Source organism: Arvicanthis niloticus, chromosome X, assembly GCF_011762505.2.
Source record: "Arvicanthis niloticus isolate mArvNil1 chromosome X, mArvNil1.pat.X, whole genome shotgun sequence".
Classification (NCBI taxonomy): domain Eukaryota; kingdom Metazoa; phylum Chordata; class Mammalia; order Rodentia; family Muridae; genus Arvicanthis; species Arvicanthis niloticus.
This window is the reverse complement of record NC_047679.1, coordinates 107772070-107790622: the sequence shown is the minus strand read 5'-3', so window position 1 is coordinate 107790622 and position 18553 is coordinate 107772070. Positions and strand designations below refer to the sequence as shown.

The following is an 18553-nucleotide window of genomic DNA, read 5'->3' as shown; positions in this document are numbered from 1 at the left end:
TCTCAAGTGGCTTTGTATAAATCATTGTACAATGGTATATGACTAAATAGCTTTTGGTGGAAATTAACACCTTTTGCCTTGAATTAGAAGAACAATGCTAAATCCATTAGATAATTCATGTAGTTTGCTGTAGCAAGGTTGATTAAACAAAAAGTGCTAAGTGAAAATCATGGAAAGCACTGGTTATAAGATGTGTCTGGTACTAAGATCATTAAAGCTGGGCCAAATACTAAGTATTTGCTTAAGAAATTTAAAATGCACCTAGTGCCTTTTATTCTCTGGATTAGGCAAATGTTAATTACTTCTCCTTCACATGTTAGTCAATGTTGAATTTTGAAATTGTTTAAGTTTTTGGATTTCCATTTTGAAAAGACTGGGGATCAATAAAAATGTATGTAATAAACATGAAGTTTATTGCTGTATGTTCATGAATTCTGTATGCTATTATGAAGGCACTTCATTTATACACTTAGGATAGAAACTGCATCTCTAAAGATTCCTGGATCTCTAAAGATTCTTATTTTGATTAATCTTTTTTAAAATTTATTTAATTTTCAGTTGTCTTTAAAAACTAAGTTTGGGATGGGATAGGAGAAAGGGTTAAGAGCCCTTGATATATAATCATGAAAACTAGAATTTGGGTTCTACCAACCACATAACACAGCATGTCTGCACACACCTGAAGACCTCATCTTTGAGGGTGACAGAGATAGGATAGGACAATTGCTGGGGCTTGGTGGCTGCAAGCCTAGTGAAGAAAAGGCAGCCCTTGGTTGAGAGAGAGACTCTGCCTCAAGGAATAAGTGGAAATGATATAACACACTCGATGCTCTCTCCTGTCCCTTCACACTTGGTTCATGGAACCACCACACTCACATATGCATACAGGCACACAGATGTATAGAAATGCACATAAATGAATCCTTTAAAATATTTTTTACTACCTTGAATCTATCTGTAAGGGGTTCGCATTTATCCTTTCCTCATAGTCATAGGTTAGTGTACTCTGACAGTGTTACAAAGCCAGTTGACATTAAGCATGCTGTTTTCCCTTAACTAAATAACCTATTCTCAGACTCTTTTTAGTAATAACTTCTAACTATTTGTTTCTAATAATTCTTTCTGTCTCCTCGCTAGCCAGCTATTCACTTACAACTTTTAAAGACCTCATCTGCTTTCATCAGAAGAAATTTATCTACCATAAAACAATGAAAATACCAGTGATGCCCAATCCCAAGGATAAAGGATGCTACTATGCAAGAAGAAGCATTTTAGATTTGGAGTTCTGTCATCTATTTCTGGTGTCCAGGATAAACCTTGTTTTGGTGGTCTTTACTGTGTCTTTTGCTACTGCTTTCATTTCTTGGGGTGTGCAAAAGTAGACTATCAAATGAGGTGGAACTGGATAGAAATAAGGGTAAACACACTTCTGAGTGAAGAATGCTTTCATGCTGAATCAATTAGATGAGCTATCAGGGAACTGATTGTGATGGTAAGCCCACACAGCAGTATTTTCAGCTTACCTTCTAGTTCTTGAATTTATTTGGTTAAGTGACAATTGGATTACTGGGGAATGTAGAAATAGATAGTATTTTGCAGGAGTAAAGACACTAAAGTCATTGTCTTTAAGGCCAAAGTTTTTGGTGATCTTGTGCTACATTCTCCTGGCATCAGTACTATAAGATCTGCACATGAAAAAGGACAGGAAAGTGGGGTGCATTAACTTGGATAAAGAAGAGCTCACCAGAAGTGAGAGAGAATAAGAGAAGAGGTGTGAAAATGACCAAATATATTATGCACATTTATGAAATGGTCAAAAAAATTAAATACATTAAAGACTGCAAGGTGGTAAAATCCACAAGTAGTCCGTTAGACAAATCTTATTTACCTGTTATCTTTCCTTGTATGAGAAGAAGAAGGAGAGGAGAAGCTAGGTGATGAGAGAGAGAAAGAGGGGGGAGACAGGGAGGCAGATATTCATGTATCCACCAGTCAAAGATAGTTGATATATCTAGGTTGGGTATTGGGTTACACTTCTGATTGAGCATTACCAAACTTATAAAGCTTTTGATTAACATTTTTAAAAAAATGTATAAGTGCAAAAAGGAGAAGGGGGCATGGGATAGGGGTTTTCTAGGGAGGGGAAATGGGGATGGCATCTGAAATGTAAATAAAATATCCAATAAAAAATTAAAAAAATAAAAAAAGAGAAATGTATTTTGGAACACATACTCAAATAGAAATGAGAAGGTTGGAAAGGTAGTTTTTTTTTTTTTTTTTTTTTTTTTTTTTTTTTTTTTTTTTTTTTTTTTTTTTTTTTTTTTTTAAAAACCTAAGGAATTTGCTGTGGAGAGTAGTGTCAATGAAGTTGTTACCCACTGCTTTTAATAGTACTGCTCAAGATGAGGGATTCAATTAGTGTGTGATTAGATTTTTAAGCACAGAAGTAATGAATACATGATTTTCTGAGATGTAATTCTCTGAAAGTGAAGTTTTCTTCACACACACACACACACACACACACACACACACACACGCGCGCGCGCGCGCGCGGGCGCAGTGAAGTTAACTGTTACTGTTTTAAAATTTGAAAACTCTACTTCACTGATCTTTTAAGTTAAAGATGTGAATTTTGATATCTAAGATTCAGTTTCTTTCAAAATGAGACTTGTACTATATGTGACATTTTTTTTTGTTTGTTTGTTTAAGACAGGATCTGTCTATGTAGCTTTTGCTGTCCTGGAACTCTCTATGTAGACCAGGATATCCTCGAATTCACATAGATCCACTTGCCTCTGCCTCCTAAAGTACTGGTATTAAAGGCAGATCCTACAATTCACAGCATATGTGATATGTTGCAAGTATGATTTTGAAAGTGTCTTTCTCAGTTTCTATTCCAATACACCCAGAATTCAATTCAAGACATCTCATGGAGTTTTGATCATGACACACGAGATGCTGTAAGTTAACATAGTTCTTATGTGATTACTGCTCCAAGTAGGACTCTCACCAAGGTCAAGCTCCATAATTTTTGGTTGAATTTCCTCAAAATAAAACTTTTAGCAAATGTTGGAAGACAGTCATTAATTAGTGGAAACATTCTTTTTCTTGCTTAAGGTCCTATTCTGATGCTGAATTATTCTGGAAGATTTGAACAACACATTGACAAAAATTGTGACAAATGTGACCTCATTTCTTTTGTTTTTGCTTTAATTTCTGCAAAGTTTCTGTTCAAACTCAAATATCCTTGGTATTGATTTGGATGGATAGGCTATTGCTTTGTTATTTTATCTTTTTATTTCTCCTAGAGAAGGCTATTTACATCTGTCCTGATATTTAAATCAATAGGCTTGTTTTTACAAAATGTGGGATACATAAGATATCAATCCGGTACTTCCAGGTTGTTTTAGATTTCTCAAGTTACTGATCGATGCTAGCTTTCACTAAACTACAACTTTAAAAGTATCAACAGGCAACAGAGAATAGCTCTGATGAATCCCTCCTATAGAATATTCTTGTAACACGAATTGCCAGAATAGTTTTCTTTGCAGAGGAAATAAAGTGACCAGTTTGAAGCTGTACTATTGGGTTATTTTAAGTGTATGAGATCGTGTCACACTGTATAAAAATATACATGCTTTAATTAGTCTAAGAAAACAAATTTTAAACGTGTCATTTCAGGAACAGAAGCCAGAGTCTTTTATTCTGAAAGTCTGGCTTGTTTCCAGCACATAAAGAACTGTTTGGGAGAGTTATTATTTACATTTCTTGAATTCTTTGGTTTGTGGTTGAACATTAGCCTGTTCAGGATTTCTAAGTCTCTTATTTTATGGTTATGCATTTCTTCTGCTTTAATTAAAAAATAGATGAAAAGGCCCACTGTTTTATTTTTGGTTTTTATTCGAATTCATGTCATGTCTCTGATATTTTATTTTTATTGGATCTCAGGTACACAGAACTGGATTAATCATAAGGCTTGCTTCATAACTTTCATTGTTGCTACAATGTGTGCCCCTCAGTGATTTATTTATCAAGTTATTTAATTACTTTTGTCTTCCTTCAAGGGAGAACATCTACCAGCCTAAAGACCTTGCTTTGCAATTGGCTGATATTTATTTCCTTTTAAATTCTAGAAAATCACTTCTCAATTTCAACTCAAACTTGCTGCTAAAGCTTCCAAATCTGAAAAGGAAATGGACCCAGAATATGAAGAGAAAATGGTAAATATACCCTTGGTAAGGTGGTAAACAGCATGTTTCTCTTTGTTTGTTTGTTTGTTTGTGATTATTAGTGTACACTACCATACATGGCTTATAGTTAATTTTTATAGAAATTTCAAAGATGAAAAAGACTTGCCTGTTTATGATGCATAATCTGATTTCAGAGTATAAATGTTAGTTATGGAACTGTCACAATCAATTTTCTGTGTGTGTGTGTCTATGTATGTCTGTGGTTGAGTGTGTGTGTGTGTGTGTGTGTGTGCATGTGCAAGCATGTAGGCGGGAAGTCTCTGTCAGGTTTCTTTCTCAGTCAGTGTTCACCTTAGTTTTTGATCCTGGCGTCCTCTGATTTACACTGAGGAAGAGTTTGAATAAGGCCTTCCTTAATCACTCTCCATATTTATTATTTTTTTTCACTGCCTTAACCAAGAGTTCACAGATTTGATGAGGCTGGATGGCCAGTGAGCTCTAGAGATCCACACATTTCCTCTTTGTTGATGCAAGGAATACAGGTGTATGCCACTGTACCTAGATTTTTATGTGGGTGTTAGGGATTTGAACTCAGGATGTCATACCTTTGTGATAAGCACTTACTCATGGAACCTTTTCTCCAGCCAACAATTATATTTTATTGAATAAAGTAATCTCATCTTCAAAGGTGAAAAATTAAAGACTATGGAAACTATGTGGACTAGTTGGGATGAGAACTCATATCTCACTTTTTCTTAGTGTTCTTTACCTAATACGAAAGTAAAGACGTGTTGTGTACTCAGTAGTATAGGGATCGGTGGGTAGCAGTATCAGTGTGGCTTTATACCCTGAGGGAAATGCAGTCACAATGCCAGATCAGCATTTCTCCTTCTTAAATTATATATAAATGAATGTTATACATTAATGAAATGTGTAGTATGGTGGTATACCGTTAGAGGCATATTCAGGCTTATTAACCCAATGCATGAAAGTATCACATAGTTAACTAGTGTAATCTTAGTTGAACCCCATATATTGCTTTTGTGACTTGTTTAATTTTCAGACACTGAGGACTGAATAGGGAGTTGAAACTGATTTTCCCTCCAGAAGGAGTATTTTTGTAGTTTTGAAACTAAATAGCTAGGAAATATGTATTTTAGTTTCTGGTAGCTATTTTTACAGGAGTCTGTGCCTTAATGTTTAAGACCACATCTAAGGAGACATCTAATGTTTTAACAATTCTAAAAACAACATTCCAGAGAGGATAACATGAATTGGGGAAGTTTTGGCCTCCTTCCATCTTGTAATCGGGATGTGCTTTTCTAAGTCTAAGTATCTGTGCTAATGAATTGTCCTATACATTTCTGGTGTTATTAATTTTTCACCAGTAATCAAGTATTCTCTGACTATAAATAAAAAGAAAATCTTTATTTCTTCCTTTATTTAGGATGAAGTAAACTGTTGGTCTTTTAAAGTTTTGTTGTGAACCAGTTTATTTTTATTTTGTTCTATTTTTTATATGGAAAATAGGATTTTTTCACTATATTCTGATTATATTTTTCCTTCCTCTAACACCTCAGATTTTTTTTTTACCTCACCTCCCATCTAAATCCACACCCTTTCTTTCTTTTATTAGAAAACAAATAGGTATCTAAAAATAAAGTAAAATAACCCATTTATTTTGATGGTTTACATTATAGGTAATGCTTCAGTACTTATTGAAATTTTAAACTACACATCAGCATTAAGTATGGAAATACTTAGTGTGTATGAACTACTTCACATATATGTGTGCCAATATTTTTCTCTAAGTTCTGTTCCCTTGTGTAGAAACCTTAAATACTAGTAGCATAAAATATAAAATTCTAGGTTGACATAATTCAAAGAAAGAAATGTCATTACTTTATAGTAGTACCATGACATTGAAAATATTTCTGAGAGCAGCTTTTACTCTATGCCTAGATTTCAGTTATTTCTAAGTGCAGCTTGGTAATTCTCAAACGTTTGAGTATGTGTTATAACTTGTATGTATTTTATTCATTTATTTATAATTATTTTTGAGATAAGATCTCTCTTTGTAGTCCTGGCCTTACTGAAACTTGCTCTCTGGACCAGGCTGACTTTGTACTTGCAGAGATTGTCTTGCCTCTGCCTTCCAAATGCTAAGATTAAAGTTGTGTGCCACCATGCCTGGTTCCAATATATATGTGTTTCTATGTTTAGGACATACATAACTGATGCAATGTTTTAATCAGAGAAAAAAAAGATCATGTTTAGAGAGAGGATTAATTTTCTAATTTTGACTTTCTGATCTTTTTGTCATATTGGGCACTGGGAATTGAACTCTGGGCCTTGGCAATACTGCAGTACACTTCCAATCCCAAGGGTATACTTTTTTGAGGGAGCATTACTAAATCTGTCAGGCCATTTTTCTTCTGTTCAAATTACTTGAAATAGCATTTTAAAATGTGGTTACTTACAATCTGGGGAAGCTTGGGAATGTTCCTTGCCCATTCTGTGCCTCCATTTTATCATCTGTAAAATGGGTATGATCCTAGTGACCACCTCATGGATTTCAAAGGGAATTCTGTAGATTAATATGTTAAAAGCACCAAGGATATTGAATAAATGAAGCAGAATATAAATGTTTGATAAATAACTTTGAATGAACATAAAAAGCCAATCTTTACCTTTCTCTCTTGTTTGTAAATTAGAAAGCAGACCGAGCGAAGAGATTTGAGTTTTTACTGAAGCAGACGGAACTTTTCACACATTTCATTCAACCTTCAGCACAGAAGTCTCCAACATCTCCTCTCAACATGAAACTGGCTCGTCCTCGAGTAAAGAAAGATGACAAGCAGAACTTGATTTCTGTTGGAGAGTATGCAGTCTTCTTTCTTTCTTCCCTTTCCCTTTTTTTACCTCCCACTTTGCCATTTCATTTGCTCAGTATAACTTTCTATGAATAATATGATTAATGGCAATGTAAATATGTTTTGGAGACAATGATCTTTGTTTTTTTCCTTACCAGAACTTAATTAGTTAAAAAACAAAACAAAACAAAACAAAACAATGTAGACTGCTTCTACCACATTCTATGCTAGACACTAAGTAACACATTCTTTTTAAAATAAAAGACATTTGCAAATCTAACTTGGTGTCTTAGTGTTGGTAGTGAATGTGAAAGTTTTTGTTTTTGTCTTTTCACCTAGTTATCGCCATAGGCGCACAGAACAAGAGGAAGATGAGGAACTTCTGTCAGAGAGCAGGAAAACATCGAATGTGTGTGTGAGATTTGAGGTCTCACCTTCCTGTGAGTACTTTATCACACCCATGGTTACTTTTGCAGTGGGAGAAAACCAAATTTCCTTGAGTCTACTAGTAAAAGTCTGAGATGTTCTACATTTCTGTTTTCAGATGTGAAAGGAGGACCCCTGAGAGATTATCAGATCCGAGGACTAAACTGGTTGATCTCTTTGTATGAAAATGGAGTGAATGGTATTTTAGCTGATGAAATGGTAAGGCACTGGTATTCAAAGGATGTTCTGAGTTACTACAAGTTTTCAATGTAAATTTGAATTACCTATGTTGAATTTTCTTCAAGCCCTATGTCCAAAAGCTTTATTTAGTGGCAAAATAATTTACTTTTTAGATTTATTTACTTTATGAGTGTGAGTGGCTTGCCTGCCTATATGAGTACCATATATTTGCAGCACCTGAGGAGGAGAGAAGAAGGCATAGGATCCCCTGGAACTAGAGTTATGGATGATTCTGAGCCATCCTATGAGGGCTAGTAATGGAACCCAGGTCTTCTGTCAGAGCAACAAGTGCTCTAAATTATGTCTCCAGCCTGCAAAAGAATGTTTGTTGTCTACAACTGTTCAAATAACCTGTAGAATATAACCCTTTGCATGGCTCAAAGATTGTACAACACCTAATTTTGCTCTTGTTTTGGTTTGAACGTGGGCTTCCAAGAAGCCCAGAGAAAAGTGCAATGCCAAAGGTCTGCCCTTTCCTCTTCTCTCCTCTCCTTTCCTTATGGTTTATCTTCTAGTCTAATTTTCCTTGATAACTTTTCATTTCTGTTTTACCATTAATTTATGTTCCATGTTTTTATAACAGCCAAGCTGGAATCTTCTTGGGAATGAGGTGGGATAGATAAACCAAAACAAGTAAATAAACCAATGAACAAATTCATACATAAATGAATGTAGACCCTATAATTGCCCTATAATTCGCCACTACTATATGGCCACAGATGAATAGGTTTCAATCCTCTTGCATTAGCCTTCTGAGTGTTGAGATTATAGGCATACCCACATGTTCAACTTCAGTGTTGAGCCTCTGTAACAGTAGAGTGCCAAGTCGCAGTCTTTTGATAAGCTAATGAATAATGGACATGCATGTAAAATAACGGAAGAAAAGTAAGGCCATGTAAGATGTCAACTGAGTAGATGAAGGGATTATATGAAGGCCAGATTTGTATGTTAAGACAAAATTCATAAAATTAGACTTAAGAGAGGGGACTTATATATCTGTTTAACCCAATAATATAATATCTATGAGACTTGGGAGCCATATTTTCAGTCACTATTATCCAGAAAGCCAAATGATGAAATGCATCTTCTGACATCTAGTCTAGTCTATCCCTTAGGGACTTACCTTTGGCAGAGCAGCTGTCAGGTGTATGGCCGAGCATTTTTTTTTTTTTAAAGCAAGGACTTGTAGCTCCTTATATTTTCATTATTCTGTTGAGGGTCATATTCTGCTCATACCAGGAGGGCCTTGGTTTATCTGTCAACAGAAGGTCGAGTATTATTTACCCCAAGAACTTGTAGGCTACAACTTGTCTAAGACAAATGATCTTAAGATCCTTCAAGAATCTGTTGATGCCGTATAAATTTTAATTCTATCTTATCTTTTACTGTCTTTCCCCCTTTTCTTTCCTTTTCCTTTCCAGTACTGGAGCTTAAAACTAAGGCTGTGTGTGTGTGTGTGCTAGGCAAGTGGTCGATCATGCTACACACCAGTCCCTTTTATATGTTTTGAAATAAGGTCCAATTATATTGCTCAAGCTTTAAACTTGTGAGTCTTTTGCTTCAGCCTCCCTTCAAGCTGAGATTACAGATGTATACCATCATGTTCAACTTGTTTTAAGTTCTAAAAGAGAGGAAAGCATTTTAGAGAATATATGCAATTTAGAAAAAAATAGAAATTAAGTAATAGTAATTATATAGCAATTCTGCCATTGAGAAATAACCACAGTTGACATTTTGCTATGTTTTTTTTTTTTTACATTTTTCTCTTTATTTAAATCTTTTATTTAAAATTTTATTTAATCTATTTTTACAGTCCAGATTTTATCCCCCTCCCGGGGTCTACCCTCTGTTCCACATACCACACCTCCTCCCCAAGTTTCCACCAGGATGTCCCCTCCCCCTCCCCTTCACCTCACCAGACCTCCCTATTCCCTGGGGCCTCCAGTCTCTTGAGGGTTAGGAGCATCTTCTCTGACTGAGTCCAGACCCTGCAGCTCTCTGCTGTGTATGTGTTGGAGGCCTCATATCAGATAGTGTTTGCTGCCTGGTTGGTGGCTCAGTGTCTGAGAGATCTCGGGGTCCAGGTTAATTGAGACTGCTGGTCCTCCTACAGGGTCGCCCTCCTCCTCAGCTTCTTCCAGCTTTTCCATAATTCAACCACAGGGGTCAGCAACTTTTGTCCATTGGTTGGGTGTAAATATCTGCATCTGACTCAGCTGCTTGTTGGGTCTTTTGGAGAGTAGTCATGCTAGGCTCCTGTTTGTAAGCACACCACAGCCTCAGCAATAATGTCAGGCCTCTCAGCAATAAGGAGCCTCCCCTTGAGCTGGATCCCAATTTGGGCCTGTCACTGGATCTCCTTTCCCTCAGGCTCTTCATTTTTGTCCCTGCAGTTCTTTCAGACAGGAACAACTTTTTTTTTTTTTTTTTTTTTTTTAAGATGCATAATTGCGATCATGTGGTTTGTATAATTTGGCATCCTGACCTTTTCACATTCATATGTATTTTTCATATCTCTCTAACATTTTGTCAAAGTAATGTTTTACTGTCTAATAGTCTTAAGGAGGTTCCAGTGATTCCTTCCACTCCTCTCCTGTCACTGCCCATTTGGATTGTTAGCCATGCAGTATAATACTATGACAATTTTATTGTTAGTTTCCTCTCATGTTGTTATCATAGAATTCCTGGAAGTAGAATCAGTTTCTTAAACATTTTAAGGTTTTGGTAGATCTTGTCCATAACAATTCATCCTAAGTGGCTTATCAGATAAGATATAGCCCATAAAAGTGGCACTTAGCTTAGATTCATAAAGTAAAGTTTTAGGCTCTGCTTAGAGATTAAGCAAAAGCTGCTTAATTATTTAGTGTTTACTTTTACTCCGGAGGCTGGGATCAAACCCAGGGCTTCATACTAAACACGTACTCTCCACTGAGCCACACCCTAACTCTTATTTTAAAGTGCTGACTCTTATTTTTAAAGACTGACTAGCATACGGCATAGTTCCCGTTCCCACGGGCTAGGCGCCAGACTCATGGGTGTTTGATATATTGCTTTTTAAAAGTGCACTGAGTAAGTGATCTCTAAGGTCTTTTCACATTGCTGTGCTCTGTGACTTTCTGGTTCTTAAGGTCTTTGAGAGCGTGGGCTGTCAGTGACAGTCATGAGCCTCTTGAACTGCACAGTCTGAATATTTAATGCCTGGGCTGGAATAATGTTGGGGACAATAGGAAAAAAAGGTCACTATCTCAACAGGCTCAAGAAGGAAGTCTGTTTTTTGTGAAACATGCACCCTGAAATTCCTAGGTTTGCACCTACTAGAAAAGATTACAGATCAGTTTGTTTTAGACTCAGCATATCCTAAATGGAAAAGTGATTTATTAAGCAATATTTTGACTGCAAGTTTTTGGTTCTTTTCTTTTCCACTCACAACAAACAATGAATTGAAATGGTTTTGTGCCTTTCTTCTTTTTTAAAAAAAATCTCGTCTCATTTTCATTGCTAGAAACCTAATCCTTAATGCAAGATAATTGGCCAGAATTTTTTTGTAATGTTATTTCTAACAAATTGTTTCATTTTAAAAAAGTGTATTTACATGTCTTTTCCCTTGTGTTGATAAATACAGGGTCTTGGGAAGACTTTACAAACCATTGCTTTGCTTGGTTACCTGAAGCACTACAGAAACATTCCTGGACCCCACATGGTTTTAGTTCCAAAATCTACTTTACATAACTGGATGAATGAATTTAAACGATGGGTTCCATCTCTCCGTGTTATTTGTTTCGTTGGTGACAAAGATGTGAGAGTAAGTGAGAAACTACTTTTAAAAAGACTGTCAAGAATATTATATTTCTAGACTGCAGATGTATAATGTTCCTGTTAAACACATTTAAGTCAGCTATGACTACTACTACTACTTTTACTAAGTGATACTTCAGATGGACTGACTCCCAGCCAGGCTCTGCTGTATTGTCCATATACTAACTCATTTACCTACCACATTTATGAATTGTATTTACTTTTCAGTATGGACTATTAGTCACCTTATCCTTTGGGCTACTTAGGAGACAGAAGTGTGGAAATTGGAACGACTTAAGTTTTGCTATTTAAAGTTTTGGCTTTACACACTTGTCCATACATAGAAATCTTCTGTGAGTGCAGAGAACCTCACCATTTTGTATTTATGCAAGGCTTGGAACATGCCTGTATATATTCTCAGATAATAGTAGAAATTTGGATTTTGGCCCGGGAGGAAGAGGTATTTAGATTAGCTATTTGTCCAGTTAGTAGGCTGTAATTATTTTAGGATTGTAGAATCAATCAAAAGGTAATAAATTATGCAAAATCACAAAAAGAATAATTTGCTTAGATAGAGTATTATTGAAATTTGTCTGTATTTTGCCTCCAGAGAACAGAGTTTAAAATAAAAGTTTATACTATTTTACATATTTAGATAGATAAATTATCAAGAGAGACTCTCAGTGGAATAGTCATATAATGAATTATGTAATTTTATCATTATCATTTTGCTTGAAGAAAATTACTTAGATTTATTTAAATTTAACTTATAAATAATTTAAATATTGAAATACTGAGTTCATAAATTTAGAATCACAAGGTTGATTCTTTCTGAAGCCTACTATTTCTCCATAGCAAATTGGTCACTTAGAATTCTGTTCTGGTCATTGCTACTATTTAATATAGTACTATTCATGTTGATGAATCTAAGATTCTAGATGACCGTTTGTAGACCCATTTGAATCTTGGTATCCTGAGGTAGATATGTTGACCCTTCTATTTTTTCTGGCTTTTAATAACTACTTTAGGAGGCAGTATTTAACAATGAAAAAAATCCAATTACTATAAAAGGCATTTTAGTTGTGACATTGTTAGTGATATTCTCGATCCTGTCTATATAAAAAGAGATTCTCTTGATCCTAGTTGATATAAAGTCATGTCACAATCTGTTGCAGTATGGTTTTTCTTTATGTATTACAGAGAAATCTGTATCTAGTGGGCATGAAAACAGATATGGTCTTAATTCCCATATCACTACTGATTGTATACTTATGAGTGAATTTCAATGTGGACAATTTTAAGAGCCTTTGGGTTGTGTGGTCTTCAATATTTTATCAAGATACTTAACCCTAAATCTGGTCAATAGTTTCATAAATTCTAAAAGAGAGTTAAGTTAAATAAAAAACAAATCTTAATTCCATGAAATTCTTGAGGAAGCATGATGCAGAATCTTTCACTCAGTGAAACTAGGATAAGGTGGTACCAGGAGTCAATTAGACTGGTACCCAGTCCTCTCCACCACTTAAACAATCTTCTCAAATTTTAACTGCCTTTTGTTTAAAATGTGATAATTTCTCAGCATATAACTGAGGTGGCTACAGAGGTATTTTTCTGTCCACTGTGTTAGTCTAGGAAATCTTTTTTTTTAAATTAACTTATTTATTTTATGTATGAGTACACTGTAGCTGTCTTCAGACACACCAGAAGAGGGCATCAGATCCCATTACAGATGGTTGTGAGCCACCATGTGGTTGCTGGGAATTGAAGTCAGAACCTCTGGAAGAGCAGTCAGTGCTCTTAACCGCTGAGCTGTCTCTCCAGCTCTAGGAAATCTTTTAATACATACTGAATACTTATAAATATTGTTGGATGAATCAATGCATTTGGTGCATGTTTATGAATTATGTAGTAGAGACTTTGTAATACCCCATTAATTTTTGTTTATGCACCACAACTCTGAAATTATAGTACCAAATGGTTCCTTTTCACATAGATTTTTCTGCTTCCTTTAAAATTTTGTGGTTTTACTTTAGCCCATAACATCTGGAATGAAGTTCATACCAGTTAGAAATGTTTTCAGTCAAGTCGGCTACCATGTTGGCCACTGCCTGTGAAGATTTTAAAATAGTTGTAAATAGTCTCTCTGTTTTTAATAGCTTCCTTTACTACACAGAGAAGATTCCCTTTATGAGGCCACATCCGTACACTTATAATAACATTAAGAACTTCAAAACTATTAAGGACTCCTTACCAAAATACATAATTATTCTCTGCTGGGAAATGGAGGAATATATAAGATGTCTCCAAAGGCGAGAAATGTTGCTATGTGCTAAACATTTTATGCTTGTTAAATGAGATTAAGTTACTGCTTAGATCTTTGTGACACTAAGGTGTTCAGCTATGTTATTCCATGTTCTTTTGGGCCTCCCATGACATAAAGTGTTCTGATTCATGTAAGGTGAGATTTTGTTTTGTTGATAAATATATTCTCAACACAGCCAGACTATTGCCCACAAAGTTATCTTTGAGCCTTTTTGTGAGAGACTTTCCTATCTCTCAAATGAATTAGAGAAAGTGGTCTATGATGTCCCATATAGCTCTTAATAGTCTCCTGACAGTTTCTTTCAGTAATTACCTTGTCAACATAATCTAATATACAAACTTTATTTTGCATTAGGCAGCTTTTATTCGTGACGAAATGATGCCAGGAGAGTGGGATGTTTGTGTGACTTCTTATGAGATGGTAATTAAGGAAAAATCGGTGTTTAAGAAGTTTCATTGGAGATACTTAGTCATTGATGAAGCTCACAGAATAAAAAATGAAAAATCTAAGGTAAGTTGTCAGTAACATTATCCAAGTAGTAGGCTTGTTTGTACACCTTTTTTTGTGTATTGAAAATAAAAAATAAGTAGCAGAAGATCATGCTTTTATTCACAGAATGCGAATGGCAATTACTTTTTAAAGTGCCGATAAAGGCGTTACTCAATATGGAACCAATAAAAGTTGAGCACTGGCTTTAGTGCAAATTAGATATCTATTTGCAATCTCTCCTGTTGCAGCCTAACTCTGTCATGCTACATTATTTTAATATTGCTGAGAATATTTGATGTACAAATATCATTTGCATTGACTTATTTTTTTTATTGAGGAGCTATTTACCTTATGTGTATATATTCCTATGGATTAGAAAAGGGAGTTTTGTGATTTATGTGAATTAGAGTCTGGTGTTAATAATGAAAAATATAAATTATTTGTTGCCATTCAACTTCATAAACAGTAGAAAAAACTTCACTTGTAACGATGAACCTCTCTTTGGATTGCTGGGCTTCTTTGGGAGAGAAACGGGGACAGAACTAGAGCAAAACTACCAGGTGGAGCGTACTAATTTCACATGGGAACTCATCCTTGATAAGAGGACACATGTTAAAGAATAATCACTTCATTAAGAACATTATGAAAATAGGATTTTTTCTAAAATTACTGATTTTATGTTTTTGTCATTTTTTGTGGTCTTATAACTTGAAATTTTAATACAAAGTATCAAAGAAAATGAGCTCAATCCTGTTGCTAAATAATTGTGCAAAGGCCGGAAATTGGAGCTTAGCTATGCATGTAGACAAAGCTGGTTGGTGGGGAGAAGATGTTATAAAGTGATAGCTTGGATCCAGTGGAAGAAATTTGATTTTCCGAAACCCAAAATGAAGAAACTAAAAAATTTCACGATGGGCGAGGGAATCTCAGATATAAATATGATTTGTATTTTTTCAGGTGTGGACATGTCTAGGATATTAGTGTTTGGTTGTGCTTTGTTGTGGCAATACCAACTGAAGTAGGATATTTTTCCATAGAAAATTAATTTGAATGAAGGATATGATTGAATGTTGAGCATTCCAAGAACTAGAACAATGCATATATAACTTCTATTTTTTTATTTTAGCTTTCAGAGATTGTTCGCGAGTTCAAGTCAACTAATCGCTTACTTCTAACTGGGACACCTTTGCAGAATAACTTGCATGAGCTCTGGGCATTACTTAACTTTTTATTGCCGGATGTCTTTAATTCTGCAGATGTAAGTTTAAAACAAAGTATTTGGGGGGGGGGGCAGCGGTGCTCAGGGCTGAACCCAGGGTGCTTAGCTAACGCTTTACTATTGATCTCCAATCCCAGCTCGAAGCCATACCTCTTAATATATATTCCTAATATTCAGGACCATCTATACTCTCTCCTTCCCTCCCTCCCTCCCTCTACCCTTCCCTCCCTCCATCTTTCCCCTTCTCTCTCCTTTATTGTTATTGTTGTTTGTGTGAATATGTGAAGATCAGAGGAAAAATTGATCTAGTCAGTTCTCTCCTTGCATTTTTATGTGTGTTCTGGGGAATCGAACTCGTGTTATTATGTTGACCCTGAGAGCCACCTTGCTGGCCTGAGACATTTGTTTTCAAAGTATAGAAAACAGGTTAAATTTTATACCTTTTCTATTGGTGATTCTTCATTTGAGTAGCTTGGTTTTCTCAAGCATATTTTGGGACATAGTATGTTTCTCTTCTGATTATTCTGTCAGTTATTTTGTGTGTATTGTACTGTTACCACAGTGATAAGAGAGATGTAGTTCGAAGTGGTGTGTCCAACCTTTTCATTAAATTTGAGAGGCTTATATTTTTCTTCATTATCAGCATAGTTTTGTGAGATCAGCAAATTAAATGGAATAATTTAGGGGTTTTAAGGCTTGATTTTTGTATCCCATTCTTCTTAACTGGATATAACATTATGTGATATAGTAAAACCTAATAATTTGTAAGGTGACGGTGTTACTTTACATTGCCATTAAATTTTTGTCAATGGTTGCAGTATTTTCACCTATTATAAAAGTAAAACATTCTGACTATTACAATAAAGTGTTTAAAAAGTACGTTTAAAGCTGTGTATGAATGCATAGAATACCAAGTTTATTTTTAAAAATCTTGTGCCCTTACTGTAGAATTTTCACCCCTCCACAGGACTTTGATTCTTGGTTTGACACTAAAAATTGCCTTGGCGATCAAAAGCTTGTGGAAAGACTCCATGCAGTAAGTAATAGTGGTCATAAATGTCAACAATTTAATGGAATATAATTGAGCAAGAAAACAAACATCCATAGAATCTGAAATTCTGGGCTTCCTGCTTGCCTCAGTCTCATTACTTCTCCTATATAGCCTTCAAAATAATTCTATGTTGAACAAAGCCATTATATCCTTGACCTCTCCAGAATAACTTTTTCTTTTGGTCTCGATAATCCTGTGGTCCTTCCTTGTGGAGCCTCTTCACTCTCATACCCTACAAGTTCTCCAAATAGTATCAGTATTCTCCTTGTTGCTAAGTAACCTTTTTGAGCTATTGCTCCTCCACTGTATGTGTAAACCTCTGTTTCAGAACCAAGAGGCCTCTCTTGGTTCCATCTCTCACCCACTGTCTTCTCCATTATCTGTTAAACAACAGGTGATGCCCTCATATTTATTGGTCGACATTTTTTTTTCATTCTTTGATAAATATATCTACATTTACTCATTCAAATTTCTTTTGTAACATGGAAGAGATCTCCAGTCCCCAGAGCCCTTCTTCAATTTGAAACAATATTTTCCAGACTTGGATTACTCTTTTGCTCCTACTGTGGAGCCTTTTGCACCCTTGTTCTTCTGCTACACCTGCCCTGACAACACCAAACTAGAATAATATAATGCTGTTTCCCTGTATGAGTATAGAGATTTTCTTTGTACCGAAACTGCTTGATACTAAGACAATTCTACAACTCTCCTGGTGGGAACAACTATGATTTTGTGTTCTTTACAATAAGCTGGAATTTCATGGTATTGTCTCCTTCAACATGATCTTCTATTGTTATAGTCTTTGTTCTATTTTCTTATATCAGCCGATTTAGGTATTGCCCAACCTCAAGACTTCTATGTCAGGTATCTCTTGCCCTCCACCATGCTCAGTACGTAGCACTATTCTCTTCTGAATGACAAAACAGAAGTCATTAGGTAGAAATTCCTTCATGTGGTCCTGTCTTCTGAAGCTTTGTACGTTTTGGTTAGTCAGCTGCCTGAGTGGAAACATTATGTTTTCTCTGCTCAATGGCAAATTCTTCCATGCGAGCTCCGAATCTCATCCTTTCTTGTTTCCTTGTGGACTTTATCCTGTGGTTTAGTCCTATAACTAACTACAGTTTTTATTCTTCCTTCTATATTGTCTCATTTCCCTCAGTACATAAACATGCTCAGGTAGCTTCTCTGAGGTCCTTGAGAATAAGTTTCTGCCTTACAACTTGGACTCTGACATTAGCTTGTTTATTTTATTTTATTTTATTTTTTACCATATTTAAGCATAGCACAATTTTGAAAAAAAAAAAAACAGTTTTTCTGTTAACGATTCACTCAGCCTCATGAATACAACAAAGCTTAAGACATGTTTACATTGAAGCTCTTTACCAAGTCCATGTGGCTTCATATCTAAGATGGTTTCTTTAGTCTTAGAAAATATGCTTAAGAGGAGGGTCTGTGGGGAATGACTGAGGTAAACATAATCCTGTGGGAATCAGGATTTGGCCTGCCCCTAAGATAAAACAGAAGACAGTTACAAACTACAAGTGACATCTCTCACAAGGATGAATTTTATGGCCTAAAAGCAGTGCTCAATGTTTTAGGAGGAAAGGGGCTGGGATAGTAAAACATAAACACTCAAGATATGGCCAGATCCTGGTTTATCAGACAGCAAAGGATTAGCAGGTTGTAAACTATGTCCATCCCCAACATTCCAAGAGGATAGTATGCTAAACATCCTTTTCCTTTGAAGGATGCCTGTGAATTTAATTTTCCTGGGTTCTCCAGTGCTTAACTGTATGCACAAGCACTTTCCTCCTATTGATCCATCCATCCATCCATCCATCCATCCATCCATCCATCCATCCATCCATCCATTCATCCACCTATCTTCCTCAACTTTGGGTCCTTAACTGTGATTTTTCTCTTCATGAAAGCTAACCTCTACATCTT

The 18553-nt window shown here is 35.6% G+C and overlaps 1 protein-coding gene across 1 annotated transcript in view; it reads left to right on the top strand.

Annotated features, from left to right (window-relative positions):
- The window catches only part of Smarca1 (SNF2 related chromatin remodeling ATPase 1), a 74313-nt gene that overhangs the window by 1493 nt on the left and 54267 nt on the right, over nucleotides 1–18553 (top strand). The window contains 8 exon segments of the mRNA XM_034485783.2: nucleotides 4134–4235; nucleotides 6905–7071; nucleotides 7403–7503; nucleotides 7608–7708; nucleotides 11352–11531; nucleotides 14202–14357; nucleotides 15463–15594; nucleotides 16523–16591. Coding sequence (XP_034341674.1) covers nucleotides 4134–4235; nucleotides 6905–7071; nucleotides 7403–7503; nucleotides 7608–7708; nucleotides 11352–11531; nucleotides 14202–14357; nucleotides 15463–15594; nucleotides 16523–16591 — 1008 coding nt within the window.